The 19,315-nt window shown below is 42.0% G+C and overlaps 1 protein-coding gene across 6 annotated transcripts in view; it reads right to left on the bottom strand.

The window, feature by feature from the left end:
- LOC135524706 (polypyrimidine tract-binding protein 1-like) overlaps positions 1-18,249 on the bottom strand; it is a 28,182-nt gene extending 9,933 nt beyond the window's left edge. The window contains exons 1-10 of one of the 6 annotated variants that reach the window (XM_064952472.1): positions 18,121-18,248; positions 17,287-17,340; positions 17,114-17,160; positions 11,559-11,589; positions 3,893-3,956; positions 3,580-3,752; positions 3,200-3,346; positions 763-921; positions 576-686; positions 197-386 (exon numbers count right to left, since the gene is read on the bottom strand). In XM_064952472.1, the coding sequence (XP_064808544.1) occupies positions 197-386; positions 576-686; positions 763-921; positions 3,200-3,346; positions 3,580-3,752; positions 3,893-3,908 (796 nt within the window). In that variant the 5' untranslated portion in view covers positions 3,909-3,956; positions 11,559-11,589; positions 17,114-17,160; positions 17,287-17,340; positions 18,121-18,248. Of the gene's footprint in view, positions 1-196; positions 387-575; positions 687-762; positions 922-3,199; positions 3,347-3,579; positions 3,753-3,892; positions 3,957-11,558; positions 11,590-17,113; positions 17,161-17,286; positions 17,341-18,120 lie in introns of all 6 variants that reach the window. The other 5 variants (XM_064952473.1, XM_064952470.1, XM_064952469.1 and 2 more) reach the window with 5 other exon arrangements.
- Between the last annotated feature and the right edge of the window lie 1,066 nt (positions 18,250-19,315).

Raw genomic sequence — 19,315 nt, 5'->3', positions numbered from 1 at the left:
CTGCATAGTGCCAACTGTAAACTTCGTTGGAGGAGGAATAATGGTCTGGGGTTGTTTTTCCTGGTTTGATTTTGGAAGGCGATGTTCAAGGAGGTGGTGCCAACATACTTTTGGTCATGTAGTGTAGCTCCCCACCTGTTCAGTTGTGTCGAAATGAAAAGCGAGGAAGGACGGGAGGTATTTTAAACATATTTACCATAGTACTCACCGAAGGCTGCAGCCATAGCCTGGTGGTCGATTGAGGGATGGCTGTCCCCCGTGGGCAGGTCGGGACGCGTGTAGTCCCGGCTCTTGTCATTGTTGTACTTCACATTCAGGCTGGTCAGCTTGGAGAAGTTGATGCGGAGGGTGCAGCAGGCGTTGTAGATGTTCTGCCCATCTAAAGACTTCAACACAGGGCAACAGTTTCAACATTAAACTATCCATAAAAGTGTCCAAATAGCCAGGATTTGCCCATTCGTCTTTCAGAGTATTCCTTTCCCCCCCATTTTCAAAATGTTAACACATTCAAGTCAGGATCTAAGAATACAATGAAGTGCTGTGTATTATTGTGACAGGTGGAGGGTGCCACTCACAAGTTTCGTGTGCTGAGCAGTCAGGCCGTCAGAGTACTGCAGCAGGGCCTGGAACTGGTTGTTTTTGGTGAAAGTGATGATCTTCAGCACCGCTCCGAACTTGGAGAAGATCTGTGAGCGACGACAGCATGGTCAGGGGGAATAAAAACATAGACCTAAACATTCATACATGTAATGAGTGTGTTACCTGATGCAGCACGTCCAGGGTGACGGGGTAGAAGAGGTTCTCCACTATGACCCGCAGGACGGGGCTGGCCCCGCTCATGCCGGCCGAGGCATCCACCCCTGCCATGGGCATGCCCCCCGTCTGCAATACGTTCACCGCCTGCAGTGCCGCCTGGGCTCTCTGTGGGGAGGGGAAGAGAGGAGGGTGGTTCAGTGGAAGAGTTGAAAAGCTCAGATAGAAATGTAACGAGTCAAGCTGACGTGACTCCCAGACTAGAGGTCGACCAATTTAGATTGTTCAACGCCGATACCAATTACTGGAGGACCAAAGAAAGCCAACAATTTTTTTTTACATTAAAAATTTTATAAAATTTAAAAAAAAATTGTATATATTTTTGTAATAATGACACTTACAACAATACTTGAATGAACACTATTTTAAAATAAATATGATACATAAAAAAATCTATTTAGTCTCAAATAATGAAACATGCTCAATTTGGTTTAAATAATGCAAAAACACATACCTTGACTATTGGATGTTCTAATGGGCACTTTGAATTGCCAGCCTAATCTCATTAGGTGAAGTCATGAACAGTGCTTTGATACAAGCATTGCTAAGAGCTGCTGGCAAACACAGTAAAGTCTGAATGAATGCTTACGTGCCTGCTGCCGCATACCACCGCTCAGACTGCTCTATCAAATCATAGAAAAACGAGCCTTTGGTCACTATTGTCAAATCTGGAAACTATCATTGCGAAAACAAAATGTTTATTCTTTCAGTGAAATACAGAACCGTTCCGTATTTTATCGAAAGGGTGGCATCCGTAAGTCTAAATATTGCTGTTACATTGCACAACATTCAATGTTATGTCATAATTATGTAAAATCCTGGCAAGTTAGGGCCGCTTGGCTCGCTGCGTACTAATTGTTGCACATACCCTGACTGCGTACAATGAACGCAATAAAAGTGACAAATTACCTAGTTAAAATAAATTGTTAGCAGGCAATATTAACTAAATATGCAGGTTTAAAAAAAAAAAAAAAAAACTTGTGTATTGATTTTAAGAAAGGCATTGATGTTTATGGTTAGGTACATTCGTGCAGCAATTCTGCTTTTTCGCAAATGCTCTTTTGTTAAATCTTCCGTTTGGCAAAGTAGGCTGTGATTCGATCATAGATTAACAGGCAACGCATTGATCATATGCAATGCAGGACAAGCTAGTTAACGTCAAACATGTGTAGTTAACTAGTGATTATGTTATCATTTTTTTATAAGATAAGTTTACTGCTAGCTAGCAACTTACTGTGGCTCCTTGCTGCACTCGCGTAACAGGTGGTCAGCCTGCCACGCAGTCTCCTCATGGAGTGCAATGTAATTGCAAAAACGCTGATTACCAATTGTTCTGAAAACTTGAAATCGGCCCTAATTAAAATCGGCCATGCCTTAGGTCGACCTCTACCACAGACAGTCATCTGTGTTCTACACATAACATTTAAATAAGTTAAGATCTTTAAGTTTCACCTGACAGAATAAACTCAGGTTAGCAATATAGCCTAAGTCCCTAGTTGCTTGACATTCACAAGTGAAATAGCTGTATCTGTGTGTGTGTGTGTGTGTGTGTGTGTGTGTGTGTGTGTGGGGGGGGGGTGACATGTTTGTATACACATCAGTGGAAACTCTGGGGCCTATTTGTGAGTGTAATACACCTGGTGGGAAGAAAAACACCCCATGGAGAGAAACTTCATATCAGCAAAACAAACATCTTGGAATTTTTATGTGCACCGCAGCAGTGCATGTTCACTGTATGGGTCAATGAGCAGATAAGACTAAGAGCGGAGTCATTTGAGCGGGGAGCAAAGAGAGCACAACTGAGGCTTCCATTCGTCGCCATTGGCATGCAGTCTCCCAGGGGAGTGCCTCATTTGGAGGGCGCATAGTACACACTCAACCACAAGATATGCAGGGAAAGGTAAACAAGCCTTTAAGCTTGTGAAGCACACTGCAAAAGAAGGTAGAAGTTGAACAAATTAGCAGTCGAATGCCGACAGCTCCCTTTTCACTAACATGGAAAATCTTAATTCTGATTGGCTGTTGTCAGCTACGATGCTGACAAGTAGACAGGTGGTTTGCTTGTGCAGTCACTCAAGGCCTGGCAAGAACAGTTCCCAAATGAGTCATTCTGACCCTGAAAAACAGGAAGAGGGGCGAGCTAGAGCCCGTAGCTTCCATGGCCGGTTCAAAATATCTCTTAAGAGGAAACCCACTTCATGTTGGCTCTAAGCCTCAAAGTCTTTGCTCAGCGCTTCCTACAAACAAAACAATCTTAATGAAAAGTCCGAGTCAAGTCCATATGTAGGCCTACAACTTCTCTTATGGCCTTCCACAAGAGTACACCTGAGCAGATAAAGGGCTGTGAAAAGTTGAGAAGGATGCACACTACATGAAGGTGACTCACCACTTGGTTGGGGGAGTTGTCAGTCTTGAGCTCCTGGTGGTTGGAGTACTGCAGGAAGATGGGATGGTTGCGGATGACGGGCGTCACAGAGGCATAATAGCTGACCATGGCCTGGGCCGCGTCCTCCGTGTTCATCTCTACGAAGGCCTGGACACACAGGAGAAAGCAAAAAGAATAACATCTCTGAACAGCACTACATGTTCCTTTCTGGATAACACTTGGCAGCTGCTACTACCACCACCACCTGCTAAATCTAATGAGCCAGTGGTTCTCAAACCTCTTCTCGGGGACCCCCCAGACATCTCACAATTTTGCTGTAGCCCCTGGGCTTTAATCAGGTCTATTAGTTCTGGAATAGAAATGCATGCAAGAACACTTACCTGGTTTTTTCCTTTGAGCATGAGCAGGTTGGTGACTTTACCAAAGGACAGGCCCAGGGAGATGACCTCAGCCTCGTTGATGTCGTCAGGGAGCTTGCGCATGTGGATTACACGCGACGGGATGACCGGGCTCCTTATGTCACCTTTGAACTTCTTGCTGTCATTGCCATTGGCTGTGGAAGAAATGCAGAGCACAGTTTGGATGTACATCCTTTTGGAGAAATAGATGTGTTGGAAGAGGTGATGCTCAACTTTAAAAAGTTTGTTAATTTCTTTGATATTAAAACAAAAAAATTGCGTTTTCAAAACATACCTGCTGCGCAGGTCATTATATTGGGTCCGTTTGAGGCGCAGGAGAAAAGCTCGTCTGATCCTCTCTGCAAAGGGGAAAGGACATGTTGAGACCAATGCAGAATCTCCCCACCGGCATGAACTGATAAAGGGAAAAACAACTTCCCATGTACATTGGTAGCACAAAAGAAACGTAACAATAGCCACGAAGTAAACCATCCACTTTGACCTTACAAAACAATGGGGAGACAGATATTGACAATGGCACGGGTTGTCCCAGTCACAGGTCGTCACCATCACAGCCTAAACTAACAGATAGCCTAGAAGTCATGATCCTTCAACAGCCTTGCCTTCAAACAGGAGACCCATTGAGTCAAACACGGGCCAGCAGGCATCGCCTTGTGACAATGGGAACAGGAAAACAGGAAAGGGTCAGCTTCTTAGCTAACAGGAAAGGTTCTAGGACCACCCCTGAGCTACAAGTAGATGACCAAATGGTGAGGCCAACGTACCAACGTCATTCGCAGACAAAAGCAGAGAGGGATGTGCATAGATGGGACCATATGCAGACTGATGGGGATCCAATCACAGGACTTGTAACCTCATTAGGTCCTCTATGGTCACACCCTGTCCCACTCAACTCCTACCCCCACTGCCTATGCATTGTATGTGCATGCACGCAACTATGGGTGTTGGGGGTCACAGTACTGGCATAGGTTTTAGTGAGAGAACCAGAGGGAAGGGGAAAAACAACTCCATTTCTTGGTCGCCAAACTGCAAGAATGAGGGCGGGGGAGGGAGGGGGAACAGAAACCAGAGTCACTGGCCTGGCGGTACATCACCCCCGTAGTCTAGTCAACCCCGGGTGGTTACTAGTGGGGGTTGGAGACGGCTCAGATGGTGACCCGTTCACGCTTTCCTCAGTGTGGGCCAAGCCCCCAAAACTCACTAGCTAAAAGCTCCATTCACCAATCTGGCCCTCATACCACCATGGCCACCTAGTGAGCCCCAGCTTCCAATTGGCTGATTCACCCCCCTCCCTCTAACTATTCCCCAGGTCGTTGCTGTAAATGAAACATGTGTTCAGTCAACTTACCTGGTAAAATAAAAATAAATAACCATCCGTTAGCTTGAAACAATCTTAAAATGTTATTTTCTTGGTATCTTACCAAAAGCAGCACAGTCCAAATAGTCTTTAATCTACAAACTCATATTAGTAAAGAAAGAGTCAACCAAGCTAAATTCTGATTTAAAACATACATACATACAGTTGAAGTCGGAAGTTTACATTGTTCGGTTGGAGTCATTAGAACTCGTTTTTCAATCACAGGTACAAAAGTATCTATATCCATAGTAAAACGAGTCCTATATCAACATAACCCGAAAGGCCGCTCAGCAAGGAGAAACCACTGCTCCAAAACCGCCATAAAAATAACCACAGTACAACTACAGTTTGAAACTGCACATGGGGACAAAGATGGTACTTTTTGGAGAAATGTTAGCTGGTCTGATGAAACATAATGACTATTGTCATGTTGATGAAAAAGGGGAGATAAAAGCTGAAACAACTCAATCATTCTCTGCTATTATTCTGACATTTCACATTCTTAAAAATAAAGTGGTGATCTAACGGACATGAGGCGGGGAGATTAATTGGATTAACATGTCAGGGATTGTGAAAAACAGTTTAAATGCATTTGGCGAAGGTCTACCGTTGAAGTCGGAAGTTTACATATGCCTCAGAATAATAGTAGAGAGAATGATTCATTTCAGCTTTTATTTCATTCATCACATTCCCAGTGTGTCAGAAGTTTACATACACTCAATTAGTATTTGGTAGCATTGCCTTCAAATTGTTTAACTTGGGTCAAATGTTTTGGGGAGCCTTCCACAAGCTTCCCACAATAAGTTGGGTGAATTTTGGCCCATTCCTCCTGACAGAGCTGGTGAAACTGAGTCAGGTTTGTAGGCCTCCTTGCTCGCACATGCTTTTTCAGTTCTGCCCACAAATGTTCTATGGGATTGAGGTCAGGACTTTGATGGTCACTCCAATACCTTGACTTTGTTGTCCTTAAGCCATTTTCCACAACTTTGGAAGTATGCTTGGGGTCATTGTCCATTTGGAAGACCCATTTGCGACCAAGCTTTAAATTCCTGACATGTTGCTTCAATATATCCACAATTTTCCTCCCTCAAGATGCCATCTATTTTGTGAAGTGCACCAGTCCCTCCTGCAGCAAAGCACCCACACAACATGATGCTGCCACCCCCATGCTTCACGGTTGGGATGGTGTTCTTCGGCTTGCAAGCATCCCCTTTCTCCTCCGAACATAACGATGGTCATTATAGCCCAAACGTTTTTGTTTCGTCAGACGAGAGGTCATTTCTCCAAAACGTATGATCTTTGTCCCCATGTGCTGTTGCAAACCGTAGTCCGGCTTTTTTAATGTGGTTTTGGAGCAGTGGTTTCTTCCTTGCTGAGCGACCTTTCAGGTTATGTCGATATAGGACTCGCTTTACTGTGGATATAGATACTTTTGTACCCGATTTCTCCAACATCTTCACAAGGGCCTTTGCTGTTGTTCTGGGATTGATTTGCACTTTTCACACCAAAGTACGGTCATCTCTAGGAAACAGAACGCGTCTCCTTCCTGAGCGGTATGACAGCTGCGTGGTCCCATGGTGTTTATACTTGCGTACTATTGTTTGAACAGATGAACGTGGTACCTTCAGGCATTTGGAAATTGCTCCCAAGAATAAACCAGACTTGGGAGGTCTACAATTTTTTTTCTGGGGTCTTGGCTGATTTCTTTTGGTGTTCCCATGATATCAAGCCAAGACGCACTGCGTTTGAAGGTAGGCCTTGAAATACATCCACACCTCCAATTGACTTAAATCTTGTCAATAAGCCTAATCGAAGCTTCTAAAGCCATAACATAATTTTCTGGAAACTTCCAAGCTGTTTAAAGAATCTGTCTGTAAACAATTATTGGAAAAATGCAAAGTAGATGTCCTAAGTCACTTGCCAAAACTGTAGTTTGTTAACAAGACATTTGTGGCGTGGTTGAAAAACGAGTTAATGACTCCAACCTAAGTATGTAAACTTCAGACTTCAAATGTTCAAGATCCTATAAAAATGGGAGGTAGAGTGAAGTATGCTTTACAACATCTGTAAAGAGGCTGCACACCAGCTGTCCTCTATATAAACATAAACAAAAAGGGGAAACTGAAAAAGCTAGCCACCGTCCGCTAGCCAGCTCTTTTCAAGTGATCACCGGAGTACACAAATAAACAGACTTCCACAGGGCTGAGACGCCAACAGAACGCCCTCTCCTCTCCCCAACCAGCCACTCCAAATTCCACTAGGTTGGGACTCAATGAAAACCATACATGAGGGGCAGGGGGGCTAGTGTGGGTAAAGGTCTTTAAAGAGGCTTAGTAGCTAAATGCATGTTCCTGGTGCTGTTATAGATGACACTTTAAATAGGATATTGCAGGGCTGGCAGGCAAGTCAGAGAGCAGGCTTTGTCTGCCACTAATATCCCTCACACACAGACCAAAATTCCACTAATTTACCATGTCTGTTTTTTTTTATACCAGCTTACTGTATATCTGAAAAGGGTAGGGAGTAAAAAAAAATATGTCTTATTGAAATCCACCTAAAGACCAAGTCATGAATCCTGCATACAGGACAATACAGGTATCAGGTCTGTGTGAATGGTTCTCTGCTTTTTTGCAGGTAAATTAATTTACACTTCCATTTTTAAACACCTCCCGAATTTGAAATGCAAAAAGGCCCCATGGTTTTAACACCATCACCCACCCCTCCAGTTACCCACTGATATGTATAAAGGGGTGGAGATGTACACACAGGCAAGAAAGAGGTAAATAAAAGGCTATTTGAAAAGGGGGGGGGGGTCATATACACATCTTTTTTTCAATGGGTTATATATCACATCTTCAGTCTGAAATGGGTATAACATTCTCACCAATGGCCTTTACACTGGTGAGAAAAAACAGTTACTGCAATCAATTGGCCAGACTGTCTCCTAGCCACTTTTTGATTAGACTAAAACGTATGTATTGGGCTGTGAAGTGTTAAGCCCGTTAAATATTATGTTCTATAAAATAAAACTACACGATCAGAACAGGCACCTTTGTCAGAAAACTCAGTTAAGCAGCAATGTTTCAAAATGCTGTGCTAAGGCCATAGGTTTACAAATGTTAATGAAGTGACTTGTGTTATAGAGAAGTTTGAGGGAATGCTAGATATGTAAACATTATTAAAATGGCATCATTAAAGTGACAAGTGCTCCATTTACTCAAGTGGCCAATGATTTCAAGTCTGTATGTAGGCAGCAGCCTCTGTGTTAGTGATGGATATTTAACAGTCTGATGGCCTTGAGATAGAAGCTGTTTTTCAGTCTCTTGGTCCCAACTTTGATGCACCTATACTGACCTCGCCTGCTAGATGGTAGCGGGGTGAACAGGCAGTGGCTCAGGTGGTTGTTTTCCTTGATAATATTTGGCCTTCCTGTGACATCGGGTGCTGTGGGTGTCCTGGAGGGCAGGTAGATTGCACAACCCTCTGGAGTGGCCTGCGGTTGTGGGCGGTGCAATTTTGCCACCTTCACCACATGGTCTGTGTGGGTGGACCATTTCAGTTTGTCCATGATATGTACACTGAGGAACTTAACTTTCCACTTTCTCCACTGCTGTCCCATCGATGTGGACAGGGGGGTGCTTCTTCTGCAGTTTCCCCGAAGTCCACGATCATCTCCTTTGTTTTGTTGACATTGAGTGAGAGATTATTTTCCTGACAACACTCAATGGCCCTCACCTCCTCCCTGTAGGCTGTCTCGTCGTTGTTGGTGATCAAGCCTACTACTATTGTGTCGTCTGCAAACTTAATGATTGAGTTGAAGGCGTGCATGGCCACGCAGTCATGGGTGAACAGGGAGTACAGGAGGAGGCTGAGAACACACCCTTGTGGGGCCCCACAGCAAAGTGGAGATGCTGTTTCCTACCTTCACCACACGCGGGCGGCCCACCAGGAAGTCCAGCACCCAATGACCCAGGGCATCGAGTTTAATGATGCGCTTGGAGGGTACTATGGTGTTGAATGCTGAGCTACAGTCAATGAACAGCATTCTCACATAGGTATACCTCTTGTCCAGATGGGACAGGGCAGTGTGACGGCGATTGCATCGTCTGTGGACCGATTGGGTCAGTAAGAAAATTGAAGTGGGTCTAGAGTGACAGGTCGGGTGATTTGATCCTTGACTAGTCTCTCAAAGCACTTCATGATGACAGACATGAGTGCTACGGGGCAATAGTCATTTAGTTCAGTTACCTTAGCTTTCTTGGGAACAGGAACAATGGTGGCCATCTTGAAGCATGTGGAGACTGTAGACTGGGATAGGGAGAGACTGAATATGTCCGTAAACACACCAGCCAGCTGGTCTGCACATGCTCTGAGGACGTGACTAGGGATGTGCTGGCTACCAAACAACGTTTGCTAATGGTGACTGCAATGATCAAAAACAGGCTCTTTACCATATTTTTCCTAATTAGCTTGTGTTGGGAAACAGAGGCCAAAAGAACAACATGCATGTAGAAAATGGGGGGGAAACATATTTGCATGTGCTGAATAGGTTCCATTCATCCCCATGCCCCCACCCTCTCCCATCCTTGAGGAATGCAATAGAGGACATCAACACAGCCAAGGTAAACAGTATTTTTTAAATTTCCCATTCCCCACACCAATTTGATTAAAAGATTAAGCGAACAATATGCAACGTTATAGGATATTAGTTAGCCGATGGAAAAGCCCCAAAGGGCATTTGACGAGTAAAACAGTAGATAACACCTCCATAGTGGCATTTCAAGAACATGATGTAAAAGGGTTACAATTTTCTCCAGGATAACCACCGTCAACCACAACTGATCCAGTGAATAAACCAACTAACTAAATACCGCACTTGCCTTCTTACAATATTACTAACTAAGCCTAACAGTAAAGGAACACCATTTGGTACCCATCTAAATTAGTTCCATTCAAGACCCTCCAGGCCTTTTTGATACAGTCAACAGGCCATTATTTGAGGCCGGCAGTTTGTAATGACACACCTCGGGGGAGAACAGGAACCAAGAGGCAATTAGAAAACAGATGGAAAAAACACCCGTATTCCAGTAAACTGCTCTCTTTTCCTGTGAATATAAACCACTCCATATTACCACCACCTCCATCTTAAGGTTACCGCTGGCTTGTGCGTAACAAAATAGCCTTCTCATATACACATGTGGTACCTGTGAGAATCTGTCTTTGTGCTACGGGTCCCCGTGGCTAGGAACATACCACAGAATATTATCCATCTAAAAGAGCAGCGGGGAATGCGGTTGCTGTGGGGCGGCTTTTGAAGGGTAAACTGGAAGACAGAAGTAACAGTGTTGTAGAACACAGACGACTAACACGCCGAGCTAGGAACACAGCGTTTGATCGCTATCCCAAGCCCACATATCCTGGAGGAGCCACTGAACATCAGGGAGACGAGTTAGCACTTACCACTGCGTGTCTGCACTCGTTCAAACTTCCACCATCTAGAAACATCTGCTTTTGCTCAAGCTAGCTAGCCCCGGCCCACAGACTGCAGGGCTCCAACGGGGGATATTGTGTGTGTTTAAAGCTGTTATTTTCCTGGGAAGGGTCTCAAGGGAGGGATGAGACCATCATACGAGTGGTACAGAATTAGAGGGGCTAAAAGTGAGTGGGACATGTACTGACGATGAGACAGAAGTCCCTAAAGAGAGAAGAGGGCTTGGAGGAGCCAGAGCGAAGGAAGACAAAAATACCACAGAGAGTATTCCAGCCACAATGCCAAAGACGACCAATAATTACACCCTACCGTTTCCACAGCAACAGCAATGTTCTCACCACACCGGATGCTAACAGTTTAAGAGATTTAAACGTGCATTAAACGTACATTTCGTTACTTGACGTGTAACGAAATGTAACAAAACAAGCAACATTAATTGTATCTACTACTAGTTTGTGAATGCCTCCTTTACAGTTTCACAACACTGTTTAAATAGCCAACTACCATACAAACAAAGGAACCTTTAAGGGGATTTGAAACCACAACCTTTGCAACAGAATATTCCCATTGCCAGATCCAAACTGGTTGTAGGCGTGCCTTCCTATGCTAGCTTCTTTGAACTCTTTCATTTCTGATGCAGCAACACTGGGCATGGCCGTGTGACCCCAATGATCCAGATGACAGGACTAAATGTAGCCTTACAAACAACTGGGCTACAATTTGTAAATCCTGCACAGCACACTGCTACATCTATAAATCATCCTAATCTGAAGACATAGTCAAACACCTTGTTGAATAGAGCTGGGAATTGCCAGGGACGTCACGATACGGTATTATCACGAAACGTAGGTGCCAATTCGATATGTATTGGGATTCGATACTGCTGGTTTTATTGTGAGTTAATGTTCTAAACATATTGCTCTCTATATGTCTGCTGCAGAGAGACAAGAGAGCATGAGAAAATGAGTTGATTAGTCATAGAAATAAATGCTGAAAAGTAGATCCATAGCACAGTATCTTGGACGATATAACTATTGATTTTTCGCCACACCACTAATGTCGCAGAGGAAAAAGGAGAAAAGAGGTGCCTACCTTTGTACCAACTGTAATATCATGGACACTGCTGTGAAGAAAAGAGAAGACAGGAATGTTAGAAGCAGTATAAATGAAAAATTGAAACTCCAAAAATCTAGGGTTAAGGAACTAAGAAGTTCACTATTGTGCAGTAAAGATTCAAGAATCCCCAAAATGGTAGAGAAAAAGCAACAGCTGGCCAACTAGATTAGTTTATCAGTTGCAGAAAAGTTGGAAAAGCCAGTCAGTCAACATTTGCACAATGAGGCTGCTCAGTATTTGTTTTATTGTCCCAGGTTCTAACCTTAAACAGGAGCTATACAGGCTGCCTAGCCAACAATACAGATTGTTCTGTTAAATAAGAGCTGGATGTCACGTCAGATAGAAATGGCCGAGTTCAGACCAAACACTTCATTACTCATATGCAAAAAAAAAAAAAAAACACCTACACTCAGCACTTAGGCCTGTACTGAAGTCAATAAGGGACCATGCAGAACATCAGATTCAGTGAAGTTTTACAGCTCGTCAGTGTGTGGTCCTAAAAAACTGAAATGATTGACCTCTGGTTTGTTCAACCATTGCTATGGGCTAAATTAATGGGGAAAGAATAGGGTTTTGTAATAAAACGCAGAAAATAAGGTCTGTGGTTAACACAGGCTTATGAGCTCGTATACATTTGTTCTGAGATAAATAGCAGGCAGTTAAATATGAACGAAACTTATGAGAGTTGCGTTTTATATACTACAGTAATGCTTAAAAATTCACAAAAAGTTACATTAGCTGATGAAGATTATCGCATAAAACAAAATGTATAATACCTCTTAATCCTGTGTGTTTACCACACACACACACCTTATTTTTATTGTTTATCCAAAAATGGCATAACATTTTTCCATATGCTTTCCCTGTTATAGGAAACCTCATCTCTCTCTTTAAATGAATACCTCACCCCACCCATTCAATTATCTGTAAAGCCCCTCAATCGAGCAGTCAATTTCCAAACACAGATTCAACCACACAGTTATTAATTACACTTTGGATGGTATCAATACACCCCGTCACTACAAAGTTACCGGCGTCCTTTCCACCTCAGTTGCCGGAGAGGAAGGAAACCACTCAGGGATTTCAACAGGAGGACAATGGTGACTTCAAAACAGTTACTGAGTTTAATAACTGTGATAGAAAACTGGAGGACGGATCAACAATGTTGTAGTTACTCCACAATACTAACCTAACTGACAGAGTGATAAGAAGGAAGCCTGCTCAGAATAGAACTATTCTAAAACATGCATCCTGTTTACAATAAGGCACTAAAGTAAAACTGCAAAAAATGTGGCAAAGCAATTGACTTTTTGTCCTGAAAGTGTTATGTTTGGAGCAAATCCAGTACGACACATTACTGCGTACCACTCTCCATATTTTCAAGCATTGTGGTGGCTGCATCATGTTATGGGTATGCTTGTAATGGTTAAACTCCCCAGTCCTTTTCCAGGATAAAATGTAACTGAATGGAGCTAAGCACAGCCAGAATCCTAGAGGAAAACCTGCTTCAGTCTGCTTTCCACCAGGCACGGAGTTGAATGCACCTTTCAGCAGGACAATAACCAATCACACAATATGACAAATCTATACTTGTAAATGAGATTTCTGAATTTCCTTTTCAATCAATTTAAAGACATTTCTAAAACATGTTGTTTTCACTGTCATTATGGGGTATTGTGTGTAAATGAAGAAGAAAAAAACATATTTAATCCACTTTGAATTCAGGCTGTAACAACAAACTGTGGAATAAGTCAAGGGGTATGAATACTTAGTGCCTTCACAATCTAAAATGTTTTATATACGGTTTCTAAATAAGCTTTGTTGTACAATTAAAAGGTCAAATGCACTGCATTTCAAATAGTCAGGAATAATCTAATGAATGCAGGGCATGCGAAATTATACCTAAATTATAAGCCTTCCACAACCATAAGACCCACTAATAAAATAATTACATTATCAAAATCGTTTAACCTGCTTTTTTGCAATAATCACTGGTCTGGCTTTCAGTTAAAGTTGAAGTCAGAAGTTTACATACACTTTACATACAAATGTCTTGTTAACAAACTATAGTTTTGGCAAATCACTTGGGACATCTACTTTGTGCATGACACAATTCATTTTTCCAACAATTGTTTACAGACATATTATTTCACTGAATCACAATTCCAGTTGGTCAGAAGTTCACATACACTAAGCTGACTGTGCCTTTAAACAGCTCGGAAAATTCCAGAAAATGATGTCATGGCTTTAGAAGCTTCTGATAGGCTAATTGACATAAATTTAGTAAATTGGAGGTGTACCTGTGGATGTATTTCAAGGCGTACCTTCAAACTCAGTGCCTCTTTGCTTGGCATCATGGGAAAATCTAAAGAAATCAGCTAAGACCCCAGAAAAAAATTTGTAAACCTCCACAAGTCTGGTTCATCCTTGGGAGTAATTTCTAAACGCCTGAAGGTACCACGTTCATCTGTACAAACAATAGTATGCGAGTATAAACACCATGGGACCACGCAGTCGTCATACCGCTCAGGAAGGAGACGCGTTCTGTTTCCTAGAGATGACCGTACTTTGGTGCGAAAAGTGCAAATCAATCCCAGAACAGCAGCAAAGGCCCGTGTGAAGATGCTGGAGAAATCGGGTACAAACGTATCTATATCCACAGTAAAACGAGTCCTATATTGACATAACCTGAAAGGTCGCTCAGCAAGGAAGAAACCACGGCTCCAAAACCGCCAAAAAAAGCCGGACTACGGTTTGCAACTGCACATGGGGACAAAGATCATACTTTTTGGAGAAATGTCCTCTGGTCTGATGAAACAAATAGAACTGTTGGGCTATAATGACCATCGTTATGTTTGGAGAGAAAAGGGGGAGGCTTGCAAACCAAAGAACACCATCCCAACCATGAAGCACGGGAGTGGCAGCATCATGTTGTGGGGGTGCTTTGCTGCAGGAGGGACTGGTGCACTTCACAAAATAGATGGCATTATGAGGCAGGAAAATTATGTGGATATATTGAAGCAACATCTCAAGACAACAGTCATGAATTTAAAGCTTGGTCGCAAATGGGTCTTCCAAATGGACTATGACCCCAAGCATACTTCCAAAGTTGTGGCAAAATGGCTTAAGGACAACAAAGTCGAGGTATTGGAGTGGCCATCACAAAGCCCTGACCTCAATCCCATAGAACATTTGTGGGCAGAACTGAAAATGCGTATGAAGCATACGCAAGGAGGCCTACAAACACGACTCAGTTACACCAGCTTTGTCAGGTGGAATGGGCCAAAATTCACCCAAATTATTGTGGGAAGCTTGTGGAAGACTACCCAAAACGTTTGACCCAAGTTAAACAATTTAAAAGGCAATGCTACCAAATAGTAACTGAGTGCATGTAAACTTCGGACCCACTGGGAATGTGATAAGAAATAAAATCTGAAATAAGTCATTCTCTACTACTATTGACATTTCACATTCTTAAAATAAAGTGGTGATCCTAATCTAATCGAATCTTTACTAGGATTAAATGTCAGGAATTGTAAAAAACTGGAGTTTAAATGTATTTGGCTAAAGTGTAAGTAAACTCTTTCGACTTCAACTGTATGTCTATGAAAATTCCCTTTTAGTATTTTATGTTTTTGTTTTTTACCAGAACCATACATAATGCACATTCACTAATAATGACTAACTCCTTGTAGCAGGCATTCTAGAAAAAAATGTAACAGGTCTCAAACACTCAAGCACAAGCCCACATGCTAGTGAGTAGCTAGCTAATCTTTATATTTCAAGTTTTGCCTATTTGGATCCACTTGCTAACTAACAAGACAGAACAGTTGAATTGTTTGGAACAGCATGCTTGCCTGTCCACTTTGTTCTGATATAATTGTGCTTCATGCTTATTGCACATTTACAAAACAGACTAGACAGTCTTCAGCTAAAATGGTGCTAGCAGTATGTGAAAAACCGAGTAGCGTCTGCGCTGTGTGCAATTTGAGGAGTTGAGACATAAAAGGGGTATTGTTAGGAAGGTTGATGTCTCCTCTAGTACAGTAAATTGTCTCAATGTGTTTCATTGTCCATATGACTGATTCTGTTGGACCAAACTCAAACACTAATAGCGAGTTGAAACCGCTTGTCATAGAGGAAGTGATCTCTCATCTTTGTTGTTGTGAGTGGCATGGGGAAGGGATTGGTGTGTGTAAACAAAGAGGAAGGGGCGAAGCGTAAGGCAAAGCAAACTGTGCGTTTCTATGAGTTTATTTGGACCCATGCTTGTCACCTGCCTTCCTGCCTTTGGGACAACGACTCCCATTGTTAGGGCAGACATGAGCATCTCACTGTATTCAGATCTCTGGTGTAAAATGGGTAGGTGCACACAGCACAGAAGGAGACGAAACCAAGTGGACATAAAACGCTGATGAAAACTTGACTCTTGCAATACAAGCCCTACTTGGGAGATCGTCAAGTGGTTCCCCACTTCCAACTGTATTCACATGTTTAATGTACATAATATGTACAAGAAAGCATGTTAAAAAATGTTTTAAATGAAGCATGTAAAAAATGAATATAGACCTATCATTCTATGAAAAAAAAACTGTTTGATACACTACTGCTTAGAACTATTTAAGATGTGCCAAATAAATTGGCTAAAGCTCAGGGCTCCAGCGATGCACTTGGTTTGCCAACTTGTTAGCTAAGTGGCTAGCTTGCAAGAGCAAGTTTCTTGGTTACAGCAGAGACAATCCCCTCCTTGACCAAAATCCATGCTGCCCAAATTTGTTTAACACATACATTTTATATTATTGTTTTTTCAGTTTGTAAAGAAATATTGCCCCTTGTGTGCACTGCTGGTAATACCATACACACCAATATGGTACAGGGACGGTATGAAAACACCTGGATACCACCCAACCCTAGTCTATTTAAATGCATTCCCTTGATAACCCTCATGTTAAAGGCCAATAGAGAAAACAGGGCAAACATTCTCTTTCCCACAGCTCTGCCCGTGAAATATTAGTCATATTTGGGGCCTTGGCCCTGCCGACACTCAGTTCAAGATTAACCTCTCATGAGCTACAAGCAGGAAACACAGCCTAAGAGCTCCCTCAAGCTTCCCCCCATCTCCAACCCTTCCTAAATCAACATGACAGATTCGCCACTTGTGATCACTAAAATCGTTTTACCATTGGCTGAAAACAGCATTGACAAGGCACTGTTATTTAGGACAATTGTGTGCCAAATATGTCCCTCAAACTCCCCAGACCCAAATATCTGCAGCCATGAAAAATACGTTTTTGCACAAAAATAAAATACTTACCACTATACACATGTTGAAACCTATTGGAAAACAAACCTATTTTCCATGTCAAATTGACATGCTTTCAGAGTAGGCTTGACACTAAGTAGACTAATAAAGGATAAACTGACGGGAAGGGGGAGGATGAGCGAGACAATGCAACAGCTCAAATTACAGGTCAAATCACTCAATGCTCACACCAAGTCATTGCATGCGGAGAAACCGGCTTAACACTCACCACCCTTATGGGGGTTATTCGGCATCAACAATGAGCATCTCACAATGCTACAAGAATGAGATGTAAAAATGTTTTCCAACATACGCACAAAAAAACTAAAGGTTTATTATCAGATATTCACAACGAATCAACTGGTACCTTACATTTATAAATATACTTAAATAATGACTTACTCTAGTTCAGTGACGTAAGTGGATCCCATGGGATACAAATCAGTCTCTGGACGGCTGGAGGGAAGAAATGTGGCGTTAATAACAAGCCTGGTAGCTCGCTAAGTCACATTATCTTGTCTTTTCACTTGACCGAACTTTTAAGTTGCTGCAAATCTAGCATAACGATGTGTCTAGCAATATTAATAACTTTTTTTTAATGTTCAAGTTTAGAATATTGTTCATCTCTGCAGTAGAAACGGACCTTCAGAACAACAAGATGCATAGCCACGTTGTTGCCAAGACTTTTAACTAAAGCTAGAAAATATATAGTTAAATTGTCAGTCATTTAACAGTCTGCTGTGCTCGCCAGACAATAAGGTAGAATATGGAGAACGTTCTAGCTAGTTAAGTAACATTGCACTGCCACAGGTGGTTTCAAAATGTTCAGTACAGTGGCTAGCTACAACATGCGCAAACGGCAACACAGATGAGCAAAACTGCAGTGCTCAGTCCACGCAATATGCACCAGTAGCTTGAATGTCTTGCTTTTATAAGATAACGGTACAGAACAATTGAATTCAGACAAAAAGTAACATGTTAATTTAAAAAAATAAAAACACACACACACTTATAGCACCGCCAGGCTAACTAAAACACCAAAGCAACGATCTAACATTAGTGGGTCTATAACGGGTACACAGAAAGCAGTTTTACCATGTTTCCATCGCAACCAAAATATAACACCGCTCATTTTCGTTACATGATATAGCAATTTACAGATAATTACTTAGTTAAATACGTGCATATTCGTTTGTAGCTCTTTTCTCGTGAACATAACTTCTACCTTGAACTTACCCGTCCATTGCCCAACACAAAACTAGATAGTTACACAGTTTGATTACACCATCAAGTCTGTTTTGCTTGGCCGACTTTTCTTATACCCTTACAAAATGGCGGAGAACAGAGAAACGAAACGTGATTAGCCTAGCAAGCTAGTAAAGTTGTGGGCGTTTGAGACGAGAAGTGGGCGCTGTGCTGATAGGATAAGACGAAGGTACCCTGGACGACTGTAAGGGAAATGGACAATCAAGTATTCTTCATATGCCTAAAGAAAAAATAAAGGACAAAGATGCTATCAATTATGTCCATGTCAGTAAATGTTTTGCCAATCTATCCAAATTACTTGGCATGCTATGATTTCCAAAAAAACTAATATCCTACAGCTGGGCCTATAGGCACAGAGTCGTTCTTGTTTCGTAAGATGTAGGCCTTCATCTGTGAGCATGTCCTTGGCAAATGTATGAGATACTGGTTAGACAAAAACAGTCGGGAATTGATTGTTTAAAACCTTCACCTCTCTTTGCCGATGTCAGTGCATAGGCTACCCTGTGCAGCTGCCTGATCGGACATTTATCTAGGCGGATTGGATTTCAACCTTGTTTGGCATCAAAGGCTATGGGACTCTTTGATGTGGTAAAACCTCTGTAGTGGACAGGGAGACCGAGCCCCCATACCACCTGGACCTAAGACGCCTCACTGCAGTGGCAACATCCTATACAACAACAACAAAAAAATCAAAATTCCTCTACCCTTCATTTAAAATGTAACAATTAAACAATAAGACAACATAAGGAAAGATGGGTTGAATGCAATTTATGTAAAATGGCATAACTAGGCTACACTGACAACGACAACTGTGCAGATGAAAGATAATAATCTATTAAAATACAATGTATGTTTTTTTATTAACATGTACAGAAGATTTGCATCATGTCAACATATACAGAACAAAAATATAGACGCATCATGGAACAATTTCAAAGATCATGTAAAAATCTGTCAATTGAAATAAATAAATTTGGCCATAATCTATGGATTTCACATGACTGGAAATACAGATATACATCTGTTGGTCACCGATACCTTAAAAAAATAAAGTGGGGTCATGGGTCAGAAAACCAGTCAGTATCTTGTGTGACCAACATTTGCCTCATGCAGCATGACACATTTCCTTCACATAGAGTTGATCAGACTGTTGATTTTGACCTGT

The sequence above is a fragment of the Oncorhynchus masou genome, chromosome 31, assembly GCF_036934945.1.
Source record: "Oncorhynchus masou masou isolate Uvic2021 chromosome 31, UVic_Omas_1.1, whole genome shotgun sequence".
In the NCBI taxonomy this organism is placed as follows: Eukaryota; Metazoa; Chordata; class Actinopteri; order Salmoniformes; family Salmonidae; genus Oncorhynchus; species Oncorhynchus masou.
The sequence above is the reverse complement of the archived record's forward strand: the minus strand, read 5'-3'. Positions and strand labels throughout refer to the sequence as shown.